The sequence below is a fragment of the Eschrichtius robustus genome, chromosome 11 (assembly GCF_028021215.1).
Source record: "Eschrichtius robustus isolate mEscRob2 chromosome 11, mEscRob2.pri, whole genome shotgun sequence".
NCBI classification, from domain to species: Eukaryota; Metazoa; Chordata; class Mammalia; order Artiodactyla; family Eschrichtiidae; genus Eschrichtius; species Eschrichtius robustus.
In genome coordinates, this window is record NC_090834.1 from 88,116,910 (window position 1) to 88,129,218 (window position 12,309).

At 40.0% G+C, this 12,309-nt stretch overlaps 1 protein-coding gene and 1 non-coding gene across 6 annotated transcripts in view; both read left to right on the top strand.

The window, feature by feature from the left end:
- TCP11L1 (t-complex 11 like 1) overlaps positions 1 to 12,309 on the top strand; it is a 33,666-nt gene that overhangs the window by 8,643 nt on the left and 12,714 nt on the right. For 3 of the 5 annotated variants that reach the window (XM_068556543.1, XM_068556542.1, XM_068556544.1), the window contains exons 3-7: positions 2,866 to 2,998; positions 4,142 to 4,262; positions 5,009 to 5,229; positions 8,817 to 8,953; positions 11,645 to 11,841. In XM_068556543.1, the coding sequence (XP_068412644.1) occupies positions 2,866 to 2,998; positions 4,142 to 4,262; positions 5,009 to 5,229; positions 8,817 to 8,953; positions 11,645 to 11,841 (809 nt within the window). Of the gene's footprint in view, positions 1 to 601; positions 795 to 2,865; positions 2,999 to 4,141; positions 4,263 to 5,008; positions 5,230 to 8,816; positions 8,954 to 11,644; positions 11,842 to 12,309 lie in introns of all 5 variants that reach the window. The other 2 variants (XM_068556545.1, XM_068556546.1) reach the window with 2 other exon arrangements.
- Positions 5,358 to 5,461, top strand: LOC137772775 (U6 spliceosomal RNA). The gene has a single exon (XR_011075577.1). It is a non-coding gene; the product is annotated as a U6 spliceosomal RNA (small nuclear RNA).

The following is a 12,309-nucleotide window of genomic DNA, read 5'->3' on the forward strand; positions in this document are numbered from 1 at the left end:
ACTTCTCTTGTTGCGGAACATGAGCTCTAGGCACGCAGGCTTCAGTAGTTGTGGCACGTGGGCTTCAGTAGTTGTGGCTCGCGGGCTTTAGAGCTCAGGCTCAGTAGCCGTGGTGCATGGGCTTAGTTGTTCCATGGCATGTGGGATCTTCCTGGACCAGGGCTCAAACCCGTGTCCCCTGCGTTGGCAGGCGGATTCTTAACCACTGCACCACCAGGGAAGTCCCTACTGTACAGTCTTTTGTATCTGACTCTTTCACTAGGGATAATGCTTTTAGGATTCATCCGTGGTTTTGCATGTGTCAGTAGTTCGTTCCTTTTTTATTGCTGAGTAGTATTACATGGTATAGTTATACTACAGTTGTTTATCCATTCTTTTACTGACATTTGGATTAGTTCCACGTTTTGAATGTTATGAAGAAAGCTGCTATGAACATTTGAGTACAAGTCTTTACATGGCCATATGTTTTCAGTTTTCTTGGGTAAAGACCTAGGAATGGGGTTGCTGGGTCATGTGGTAAGTGTATGTATGTTTTACTTGATAAGAAACTGAGAGACTGTTTTCCAAAGTGACGCAGCATGTGGGATCTTTTTTTTTTTAGTTGTGGCATGTGGACTTCTTAGTTGTGGCATGCGGACTCTTAGTTGTGGCATACATGCGAGATCTAGTTCCCCAACCAGGGACTGAACCCGGGCCCCCTGCATTGGGAACAGAGTCTTGAACCTGCTGGACCACCAGGGAAGTCCCTCATTTTCTTAATAGAGTCTTCCACAGAGGAAAAGTTTTGACTTTTGGTAAAGTTTAATTTATCAGTTTTTTCTCTTACATTTTAAGCTTTTTGTATCCTATCTAAGAAATTCTGTGTAATCCAAGATCGCAAAGATTTTTGTCTGTGTTTTCTCTTAGAAGTCTTATAGTTTTAGCTTTTATATTTAGGTCTGCAGTTCATTTTGAGTTAGTTTTTATTTATCATGTGAGGTAAGGGTTGAGGGTCATTCTATTATTTATAGATTTCTAATTGTTCCAGCACTATTTGATAAAAAAACTAATCTTGCCTTATTGACCACAAATATACATATGTATGTGTGTGCACCAGTCTATTTTTGGATCCTCTGCTCTGTTCAGTTCGTCTATATGTCTGTCCTCATGCCAGACGCACACTGTCTTGATTATTAGCATTATAGTAAGTCTTGAAATCACTTAGTATAAGTCCTCCAACTTTATTCTTCTTTTTCAAAATAGTTTTGGCTTTTCTAGGTCCTGTGCATTTCCATACAAATTTTAGAATCAGTCTGGCAATTTCAACAAAAACTTTGCTGGGATTTTGATTGGGATTGCATTTTATCAGTAGATCATTTGGTAGAAATTGACATCTAAATAATACTGAGAATTGAAAAGATCTGTTGGGCCTTGATTTTAGATATTTATTGCATTTTACCAATATCCACAAAGCTGATATTCTTTATTATTTTTATTAATATTCTCTGGAAATGCTGAAAAAAATTTTGTGAGTTTCCTCAACGTCCCCTTATGTGAGTAAATAAAGATTTTTACCAGACGGAATATGACCAGCTCTTAGATTTGATTCCTTTTTCTGGTGAGCAAAAGAAAAAAGTAAAAGAAGAGGGAAAATAACTTTTCACTAACCTAGGAAGATCTTTATAACTATTAAACCCTGTGTAAACCAGTGGCATTTTTATCTCATTTTAAGCCCAGATCTTATCACCATTACATAAAATTAATATAATCATCTTCTAGGCCAGTGCTTTTCAAAGTGTGGTTTCTGAAACCATCGGTATCAGCTGGAGTCTTATGAGAGATGCAGTTCTCCAGCCCCACCCAGACAGGCTAAATCAGAACCCTGAGAGGGGGCCCAGCAATCTGTCTTCATAAGCCTTCCCTGTGATTCTGATATAAGCTAAAGACCTGCTATCATGGACTTTTATAAAAAAGCAAACAAAATAACCCAGCTTTATTGAGATATAACTGATAAACCAAAAATGCAAGTATTTAATCATAGACTTTTTAAAAGTAGGAATTACCCTTTGTTCCTTGGCTTAGAACACCTGGGGAGATTGGTGAGAACTTTTTTTATGGAAGATAAATCTCAAACTTTATCAAAAGAAAGCGAAGAACAGAGACCAGTTATGAGGCTATTGCCACAGTTGACACAGAAGTAAAATCTGCAGGACCTGGATAACAGCGCAGTGGAAAGGGAGAAGTCAGAGATGACTCTGAGGTTTTTGATTCAGTGAGCCTGCATTCTACAAATTCTTGTGTCACACACTCTAATTTGTTCCTTTGTCAACTTCAGAATTCTTATATTGTCCTCGTATCCTGTACAGGGTAGTGGTTTTAGCACTGTTTAAACAGCACCTGGCTCAAGGCTATTTTAATTTGGGGAGACTCGTTCAAGGCACAGTGCTAACGATGGAGCAAAATGTAAACTGCTGATGGGAACAAAAGAGAAGATCCTAAATCTGGTGTCTTTTTTCCATTTAGGGTAGACAGGAGGCATAGGGATTAGAAAATAAACTCTCAGCTTGCTGGGAAGGTGATAATCAGTAACTTTAAAAAGTTTTTCTAAGTCTTAGTTTACTGTAATCATTTTCCATTGACCAGTTTTGGCAAAAAAAAAAAAAAAAGATGTTTTGAGTATTGTAAATGATCTGTGCTTTTAGGATTCTAGGTTAAAAGAAAAAAAATATGAAATAGGTAAAATTCTATTAGAAATTGCCAGAATATTTTCATAAGTAAAGGGATAACTGAAATTATTAGCTGGTACCAGAACCACTACCTTCTCCTTAATTTAATAGAAATCCTAATCTAGAGGAACAGACCTCTTACACTGGGTTTTTGTTATAGCTAGTCCTCCTCGATTCGTGACAGTAGAAGAACTTCTAGAGACAGCAAAAGGAGTCACTAACATGACCATAGCCCATGAAATTGTCATAAATGGAGACTTTCGGATTAAACCAGTTGAATTACCAGAAGACAGGTAAGGTGGTTACTGAGTTATCTTGTTTGGTAGAACAAAGCCATTTCCCAGTTCTGGAAATGTTTCCTTCACTTGATGTCAATATATTCTAATATATTTTTCCTTTCGTATGTTGGTAAAATATATTCCTTATCCTGGGAATTACTAGAGTTCGATAGTAGATCTCAGGACCACTGATCCTTGACAATGTAATAAAAGGTCTGGAAACCTCCTGTGGAAGTCTTGCGTGTCAGCTTCTTCCCACTCCATAGGGTTTAGCTGCCTCCTCTTGTGTGTTCGTTGCACTGTCTCCTTCATTTCTTCTTTGTAACTATCACATTTTACTGTAGTTGTTGGTTTACTTGCATTCTTCACCAGATTGTAAACTCCTTAGAGACAAGGACTATGCTTTATTCTCTATCCCTACCTAGTGCCTGGCACATATCATATGGAATCTAAAATTCTGTTGATTGTAAGGTGCACCTTTTAAAGATGGATTGTCGCAAGAAGGAAAAAACATTGCCCGTTATAATTGTGAAAGTACCATGAAAAAAATCGGGATTCTGTTGACAAAGGAGGAGCGATGGCTGCTGGGTCAGCAAGCTATAGTGTCTCCCGCATGAGGCTTCTGAATATGACTTGACAAACATTTCTTATATGTTCTGCAAGGATAGTACTTTTTCACATTAATCATGAAGAATTAATTACTTGTTTTGTTCTCATGACATAAAGACTGGTTTTCCTGAAATGCTATATATAAGTTGTTATATCACTAGTTTGGTACCTAATTAAACAGTTGTCCAATATGTCACATGGGAATAGGATAATTTTAGGAAACAAACTTAAAGTTTAAAGTCTTAAACTACTTAATCATAAACATCTTAGGAAACTTGCTGGTATCGGGGAACTTAAATTAACAGATCTGAACTTTCAAATCCTGTCAAATCAGTTAAAATTTATTCTTTCCAATGAGGTACTCATTGAAATAAATCGCTAACTAAAAATAAGTATGTGATTGGTTGAGGTATATCTGGGAAATCTTTCCCTCATCCAAATAATTTAAAAAAATTTTCTTACCCTAAACCTGTAGAATTTGTGCTTTTGAAAGTAGTTTGAGGCAATAATATTTTATTTGCTTTTGCTTTTTTTTCCATTTGCCTCCAGCTTGGAGAAGAAAGTAAAGGATATTGTACATAAAGCTTTTTGGGATTGCTTGAGTGTCCAGTTAAGTGAAGACCCCCCAACTTATGACCGGGCCATCAAGCTTGTTGGTGAGATTAAAGAGGTGAGGCGAAGAGCAAGTCGTGGTGCTTTCTTCGTGTGTTAGGAGTATTTATTCAACCTCTCTGTGTTACTGTGCCAGAAGGCTTTAATGATATTGAAGGATCAGGATTTTAAATTGCTTGCTGAAATGTGGATTTAGGGTATTTTTGGCTTACTGCCCTTTAAAAATTTTCAAAGAAACTGTGATAACCTGAGGGCATGACTCTTCTAAATGAAAAGAAGGTTCATATTTTTGAAAACAGAATTATTTAAAGAAAACAAGTTATTTTATAAAATATAGATAATTTATAAAAATTTTAATAAACACCTTCAATAAATAATGACCAAAAAAGCGATTCAGTCTTTGGGATAGAGAAGGCATTAAGTGAAAGGTAGAACTGTTTTTGTAATACCTTTAGCAACAGTTTTCCAAAGAAGTAATGTGTCTGTGGAAATTGCCATCTGTCGTTAGCTCACAGGCACACACTAATTAATGTGGGTTTTTTTTTTTTTTCACTTTTAACAGTTTTTTCTTACTGCGTCCAGTTGATTGCTACCTAGAGCTTAAATGGAAGCTTAAATAGCTAGTCTAAATGATTTGTAAACATGTTTTTCTGTCGGTTTGTTGAATAAGAGGTTAAAATGTGTGCACCATTACAGTAACAGTTGGTAAGCCCTTATTGGAATAATTGTAAATTCCTTTACATATAATCAAAAATGGCTTCTGACTAGGAAGCTTTGATTAAACTTGGCTGTGCTCTCTTGTAGACGCTCTTATCTTTCTTGCTGCCTGGTCACACTAGACTGAGAAACCAGATAACAGAAGTCTTGGATCTGGATCTGATAAAGCAGGAGGCAGAGAATGGGGCCCTGGACATTTCCAAGCTGGCAGAATTCATTATTGGCATGATGGGGACACTGTGCGCACCTGTTCGAGATGAGGAAGTGAAGAAACTAAAGGACCTTAAGGAAATAGTGCCCCTTTTCAGGTATGGGCACTGTGTTAATCACCTTCAGGGCACCTAAAATACAGAGCCTATTTTCAGAGTTAGACTTCCTCAAGTGTAGGTATTCATGCATTAAAAAAAAAAAAAAATTAAAAAGCAAATATTTTGCTGTGCTCACTTTGGCAGCACACATACTAAAATTGTAACCATGCAGAGATTAGCGTGGCCCCTGTGCAAGGATGACTCGCAAGTTCGTGAAGCGTTCTGTATTTTTTAAAAATAATGATTATGATAAGAAAAGGAGGGAGGGATGGAATGAAGGGAGGGAAGAGAAAGGGAAGGCTGAAAGGAAGGAAGGAAGGGGAAAAGACAGTGAACTTGAGACTCTGGGTGAGGTTATAGTCTGTATACTCTTTAACTGGTTGAAGGCAGGTCAAGGTAAAGGCTGATAATTAGCATATGTTTTTAAAATGTTAAAATTCAAATCTGTTTTTTACTAAAATCAATATAAATCCAATGAAACAAAAAAGCATGAAATATTTTTTAAAAAGCAAACATTTTGTAAACTGTAGAAAAGGAGAAAGAAGGAAAAAATTCACCCGTAATTTTACCACACAAAGGCACAATCACTATTGTCATATTGATATATAAATTTTTTTTAGTTTTTTTTTTGCCTCAGCATTTTATTTTGAAAAATTACAAACCTACAGAAAAGTTGCAAAAACAATACAATCAACACTCATATAACCCTTACATAGATCCACCAGTTTTTAACATTTAGTCAGTTTGCTTTATCTTTTTATATATACACTGAGTATGTGCACATTGAGTATGTAGGTATGTATGTATATTTTTTCCCCTGAACCTTCTGATGGTTAATGTCAGATATTATGACATTTCACCCTTAACTATTTCAGCAACTACTTCCTAAGAATGTGGATATTCTTCCACATAATCAAAATACAACCAGGACATTCAAGAAATTTAACATTAATATAATCCTATTAACTCACGTTTAGTCCATGTTAACTTCCTTTAGTCTTTTGAATGTTTACTTTTAAATGTATACAATTGTGATCAAATTTATATAATTTATATGCTAATATCGGCAAAGGATTGACATGATGCTGCCTGAGAATTTGACGTTTGGTTAACTGCTTAACTGTTTTCCTGTAAACAGATGAAGGTGTTATGTATCAAAATACTACTAGGTAACATTGCTTATGGGGAAAATGACCTCTAACTGGTAAATTGCATCTAGACAGAAAGAAATGATAATGAACTATAAATACTCGATGGCACATCATACTTGATACTTCCGTGAGTGGGGAAACTTTTATAACTGGGCATGCCCCCCATAGAGACCCTAGAAGGCATGCCGTGGAGATTATGAGCTTTTAAGTCAGGGTGCTCCCACATTTCTGAGCTGTCTGTTCATGACTGATATTGTAACTCTTCTTGAAGAGGAGTGCTTGGTGCCGCCCCGTTGGCAAGCTGTGTGAATAGATGGTGCCAAACCTGTGGTTTATTGTCGTCTTGTGAGTCTGACTGTTCAGCTGAACCAAAGAAGACCTCCCGGTGGGCACTGCAAGCCTGACTTTTTTTTGTTAACATTACACCCTAATTATTTCACTTATTTTTTCATTGAAAGTATCACTGAGATAATTATATATTCACATGGAGTTGTAAGAAATAATACAGTACACTTTATCCAGCTTCTCCAAGTGGTGACATCGCAAAACTATCAGAACCAGGGTGTTGACACTGATACAGTCCACTGATCTCTTTTAGATTTCCTGTATACACATGTATATGTTTATGTATAGTAACTTTTATACAATTTTATCACCTAAGTTCGAATATCCACAACTACACTCAAGATACTGAACAGTTCCAACACCACAAGGATCTCTTGCATTGCCCTTTTATAACCAACTTACATTACGTTACTTTTTTAAACTCTCCATAAGCATTTTCAGTGGCTGCAAAATATTCATTCACATAGATATGATTAACTGTTTCTCTGTTAAGATGGAAAATTAGATTATGTATAGTTATTTAGTATTTAACCCTGTAGTGCACATCTCTGCACAAAACTTTTTCTTTATTTTAGGTTATTTCCTAAAGATAGGTTCTTAAAATGGGATTACTGTGTCAGAGGATGTGAACAGTTTTAAGACTCATTGCATGTTACCAAGTTGCTTTCCAAAAGTTTTATAAGTAAAAAAAGTTTAATCTCTAGCCTTCTTGATATCATTATGCTGTCAATGTTCATTACATAGAAAAATGCCCTTCATTGTCAGGTTCCCTCAGGGTTTAGAGAGAGCATGTTGCAAAGACTGCCTAAATATAGTTATTGATTTGTTCATTCATTCAACAAGCTCTTACCTCTTATGTGCTAGGCACGGTGCTAGACATTAGAAATAATATAGTCGGTAAGAGCTCAAAATCAGCCAAGTTAAATGAGGAATTCCTTGGAAGAGAGTCCTCTGGGGAAATAGCTGGTAGCAAACTCAACCTAACTCAGATTCCTACTGGAAAGAGAAGGGACTGGGGAAAGTGGTAACCTGGGAGTATACACCCTATCTGAAGGAGGCCACAGTGGCTGCTTAGTGCCAGCCGACTGTAGTCGTGATGGAGTTTGGGCCCAGGTTGCCAGATCTTTTGATTTTTCAAGAGAAGCTAGAAATCCTGGCTTTTAAAAACACTGTGAGCATAAAACATGATTGTGGGTTACTTCCAGTCAGTGGTCTGCCACTTGGCAGTCTCCAATAGTCTCTGGTTTCCTGTAGGTGGATTTAGGGGACTGTTGGGAATGCTCAAAGGAGAGGCAGAACACCCTCCAGAAAGTGGGCTGCCCCACGCATTTGGGAGAGGGACAGAGTGGCAGGCTGAGGGGCCCTGAGTTGTTCCTCAGACTGTGTATCCTTTCCCATACATATCACCTTATGTGTGGGTGAATTTATTCTGTCATACGATGTTCAGTCAGTCCCAAAGGGCATCAGGGGACTGGGAGGACATTTGATCCTGTTCTTACCTCTGTGTAGGACCACACCTAAACCTGCACCTTGGGTTCTTATCCACCTTCTGCAAGTAGGTCACTTAGCAGCTCCCGACCTCTGGTAAGAGTGCTGCTGGTATGTGACAGGCATGGTATGGAAGGCATCCTCGGCATTGCGTCACGTCTGCCCATTGGTTACATTCAGAGTGTGAACTAGCAATTATGCCATGAGAGCTAGAGCATAAAACCTGCTGTGAACATGTTAACCTGTGTGAGCATGGAGACCAGGTGGTGAACTCTCTGCTCTTAACCTCCGGTCTGGGGCCGTCCTTCCTTTGCGGCCGCCAAGAGCGCTGACCCAGAGCCAAAGAATGAGCTCTGGGCCTGACAGGCAGTGGGGGAAGTGATGTTTGCCTAGGGGCAAGGGTGGGACAGAGAGCAGCTTAAAAATTTGCAGTCCTTTCTTCTAAATTTGTTTTTTTTAATCTGCGTTCTCATGGCTTCTCCAACTTTTCTTGCCACCCTTTCTGAGATTAAAAAACTGTCTCAAATCAGCTCACTTCATTTTTTTTAACAGCAGTGTTTACTTTTACAAGTGCCCAGTGATAAATCCTTTTATCTCTTTCAGGGCAATTTTTTCCGTGTTGGACCTAATGAAAGTGGACATGGCAAACTTTGCTGTCAGTAGCATTAGGCCACATCTCATGCAGCAGTCAGTTGAATATGAAAGGAAGCAGTTTCAAGAGTTTTTGGAGAAGCAGCCAAGTATGTTTAATGTTTTGTGGTGCCTGTTCGTTGTCTGTGTTTTTTCATTTTAGTGGCTGTAGCTTGCCGCATAATGATATTTTCAAAACAAAATGAGAATTTAGTATGAGAGTGAAACCATGTACCTCAGATTGGGACTTGAACCCACGTGCTGGGACTCAAACCCATCCAAAACCCATGGTCTTCCAACTGAGATCACACACTTGGTTTCAGGACTTAATGAAGCTCAGGTTCTTGATATCTCATCGCAGAAAGAATTCAGTGAGAGACAAAGTGATGGGTAAGAAGTGGATTTATTTAGAGAAGTGTTTCTCTAAACACTCCTCAGACAGAGTATGGGCCATCTCAGAAGATGAGAAAGCACCAGGGTATGGGGTTGTCAGTTTTTATAGGGGTGGGTAATTTATAGGCTAATGAGTGGGAGGAGTATTCCAGCTATTTCAGGAAGGGGCGGTGATTTCTAAGAATTGGGCCACCACCTACTTTTTGATCCTTATGGTTGGCCTTGGAACTGTCATGGCACCTGTGGATGTGTCATTTAGCTTGCTGATGTGTATACTGAGGCACAAGGTCTAGTGGAAGTGCCCGCCATCTTGGGCCCATTTGGTTCTAGTCAGTTTATGTCATGTCCTCGGGCTATGTCGTTCTTTCAAAGGTTGTGCCCTGCCCCCTTCCCTCCTGTTTCAGGAGTAGTCTAATTTGAAGACAGAAAAGCACAAGATGTTAGGCCCTGAAAACTTAGTTGACAAGCAAGAGAACTATAAGTAGGAGAGGAGAACAGAAATTTTAAAAAAGTCCTAAATTAAATGGGTTTTTATGAAGACACCAGTTTGAGGTGAATTGTATACTTGGCCTCGGTTTTAAAAACATGACAAACTTCTTAGGACTATTTAGCTCACTTTTCTCCCCTCTATGAGGTACGTCAAGAAATTTCACTTTGCTTCTCTTCTATATGCATAAATCTTCTGGTTTCGTACCCAGAAAAAGTCTCATTTTTATGAACCTCTCAGATGACTGCAGGAAACAGATAAATTAGAATCCAAACTATGTTTCATTTCTAGGGTGCTTTTTTGGTCTCTGCACTGGCAGCTGATGTTCTAAGTGAATTTCAGTCTTCAGTTCCAATTTATTACGAGTTCCGTTTAGCCTCTAAGTTTGCGGGTCACAAGATGAAAATGGCAGTCTCTGGATAGATTGTGTTGCCTGACCAGAATCAGGTCAGCAGTTGCTCATCCAGCCCCAGGCAGAGAAGTTGGAACTGGTCCTGAGGGCCAGGAGGAGTCAAGAAAGGGCAGAGTTGAAGGAGCAGTACTAGAAGATTGGTTAGTGTTTACTGTGTACTAGGCTTGTGTCAAGGGTGTACCTGTGTTGCCATATTTTTTAAACCAGTTTTACAGATGTGGTAAGAGATTTTGAGAGGTTTTTTATTTTATTTTGGCTGTGCCAGGCGGCATGCAGGATCTTAGTTCCCTGACCAGGGATCAAACCTGTGCCCCCTGCATTGGGAGCTCAGAGTCTTAACCACTGGACCTCCAGGGAAGTCCCCAGATTTTGAGATTTTTGATCAGAATTGATGACCACACAGTTCCCTTTCTCAACCGGTATTTTACTGCCCCTCAGGAGAAACCAGGGTTGCAGTTTACAGGCTGAAGAGCCTTTGTAGGAGGGCCAGGTGCGGACAGCCGGGGCCCAGGTGCTGAGCCGGTCCGAGTCTAGTGCTTATCACTCACGGCATGAAAGCCGAGGTTTTCCAGAGCTGGCCGCCTACAGAATGCTGTCTGCAGAGGCTGAAGGGAGAACGAAGCTCGGAACCAAGAGCTCGGCGTGATCAGCATGTGGGCAGAACCAGAGGTGTGTCCTGTTGCAGCGGTGAAGAGTGGACTCCAGCCGTGTCCTCGGCTGCCCGTTTTGTTTTAAGGTGGCCGCCACTGGCAGGGCTGCCACCTATTCCAGGCCCTGTCAGAGGGGTGTTTGCTCAGACACTGTGGACAGAAACCTCATCTTCTCTCTCTCGTGTCCCTCAGAGTCCCTGGTGCGTTATTCAGCTTAGAAAAGTAGGGGAAGCATGCTGGCGGATGAAAGACAACTGAGGTTCCCCCCACCCCCTGCAGTGCTCCAAACACTGCACAGTATGCGTCAAACACGGGACAGAACTTACCCCTCCCCGCCACCGCAAGGCTGAAAGTAAACCAGATTGATACGAGACTAAGATCTAGACAAGGACAAGCCTCATCTTCAGTGTGGAGGATACTTTACACTGGGAAACTCTAGTCAGTGTCTCATCCCATCTGTCTCTGGGCAAGAATTTTTGCATCTCACTGAGCTGGAGCTATCAGAGCTTCCAGCCACGTATCGTGCAAGAGTGGCCAGGGTAGGAGAGAAGAGAGTGGAGGTCTGTCGAACATCCGAGGTGGCATTTATATCCACTGTCGTGGTTAGTCCTCACAGCAGCCAGTGAGGTGGTGGTGGACATTTCTTTGTATTAAGAATCTTGATAGTCAGACTGACTATGACGTATCTAAGAACACTCAGCTGGTAACTGGCAGTCTTGTGATGTGAACCGAGGTCTATTTGATTCCAAAGTCCGTACTTTATACTTTACCACAGTTCCAGGATGATCTTCCCTAAAGTAATTCTGGGAAGCATCCGTCCAGAGCGTTCCAGTAATGTTCGAAGCCTTGCTTTTCACAGATTCTCTGGACTTTGTCACCCAGTGGCTGGAAGAAGCCGCAGATGACCTTATGAATCAGAAGTGTAGAAATGCCCTGCCGGCTGTGGGAGAGGCCTCTGGCTCTGGGGACGGTCCCGGGCCAGATCCTGTTGCTGTCCAGAATTATGCATACCTGAAGCTTCTGAAGTGGGACCACCTCCACAGACCTTTCCCCGAAGTAGGTGCTCCAGGGCAGTCTGACTGCTCATTTCTTTTTTGTGCTGCTGAACTTTAAAAAAAATAATAGTTACAATTCACATACCAGAAAAATCTCCCTTATAAGTTGTATAATTCACTGGTTTTTAGTACGTTCACAGAGTTACGCTTCCATTACCACTGTTTAATTTCAGAACATTTCTGTCACCCAGAAAGAAGCCCTGTACCCATTAGCAGTCACAGCCCTCCCCCCACCCCCTGGCAACCATTAATCTTCTTTATGTCTCTATGGATTTGGCCTATTCTGGGCTTTTCGTTTAAACGGAATCATGCAATATTGGCCATTTGTGTCTGGCTTCTTAGCATAAAGTCCATCCATGTTGTAGCATAAATCAGTACTTCATTCTTTTTAAGTTTTTTTTATTGTGTTAAAATATACACAACATAAAATGTACCATTTTTAAGTGTACAGTTTAGTGGCACTAAGTAC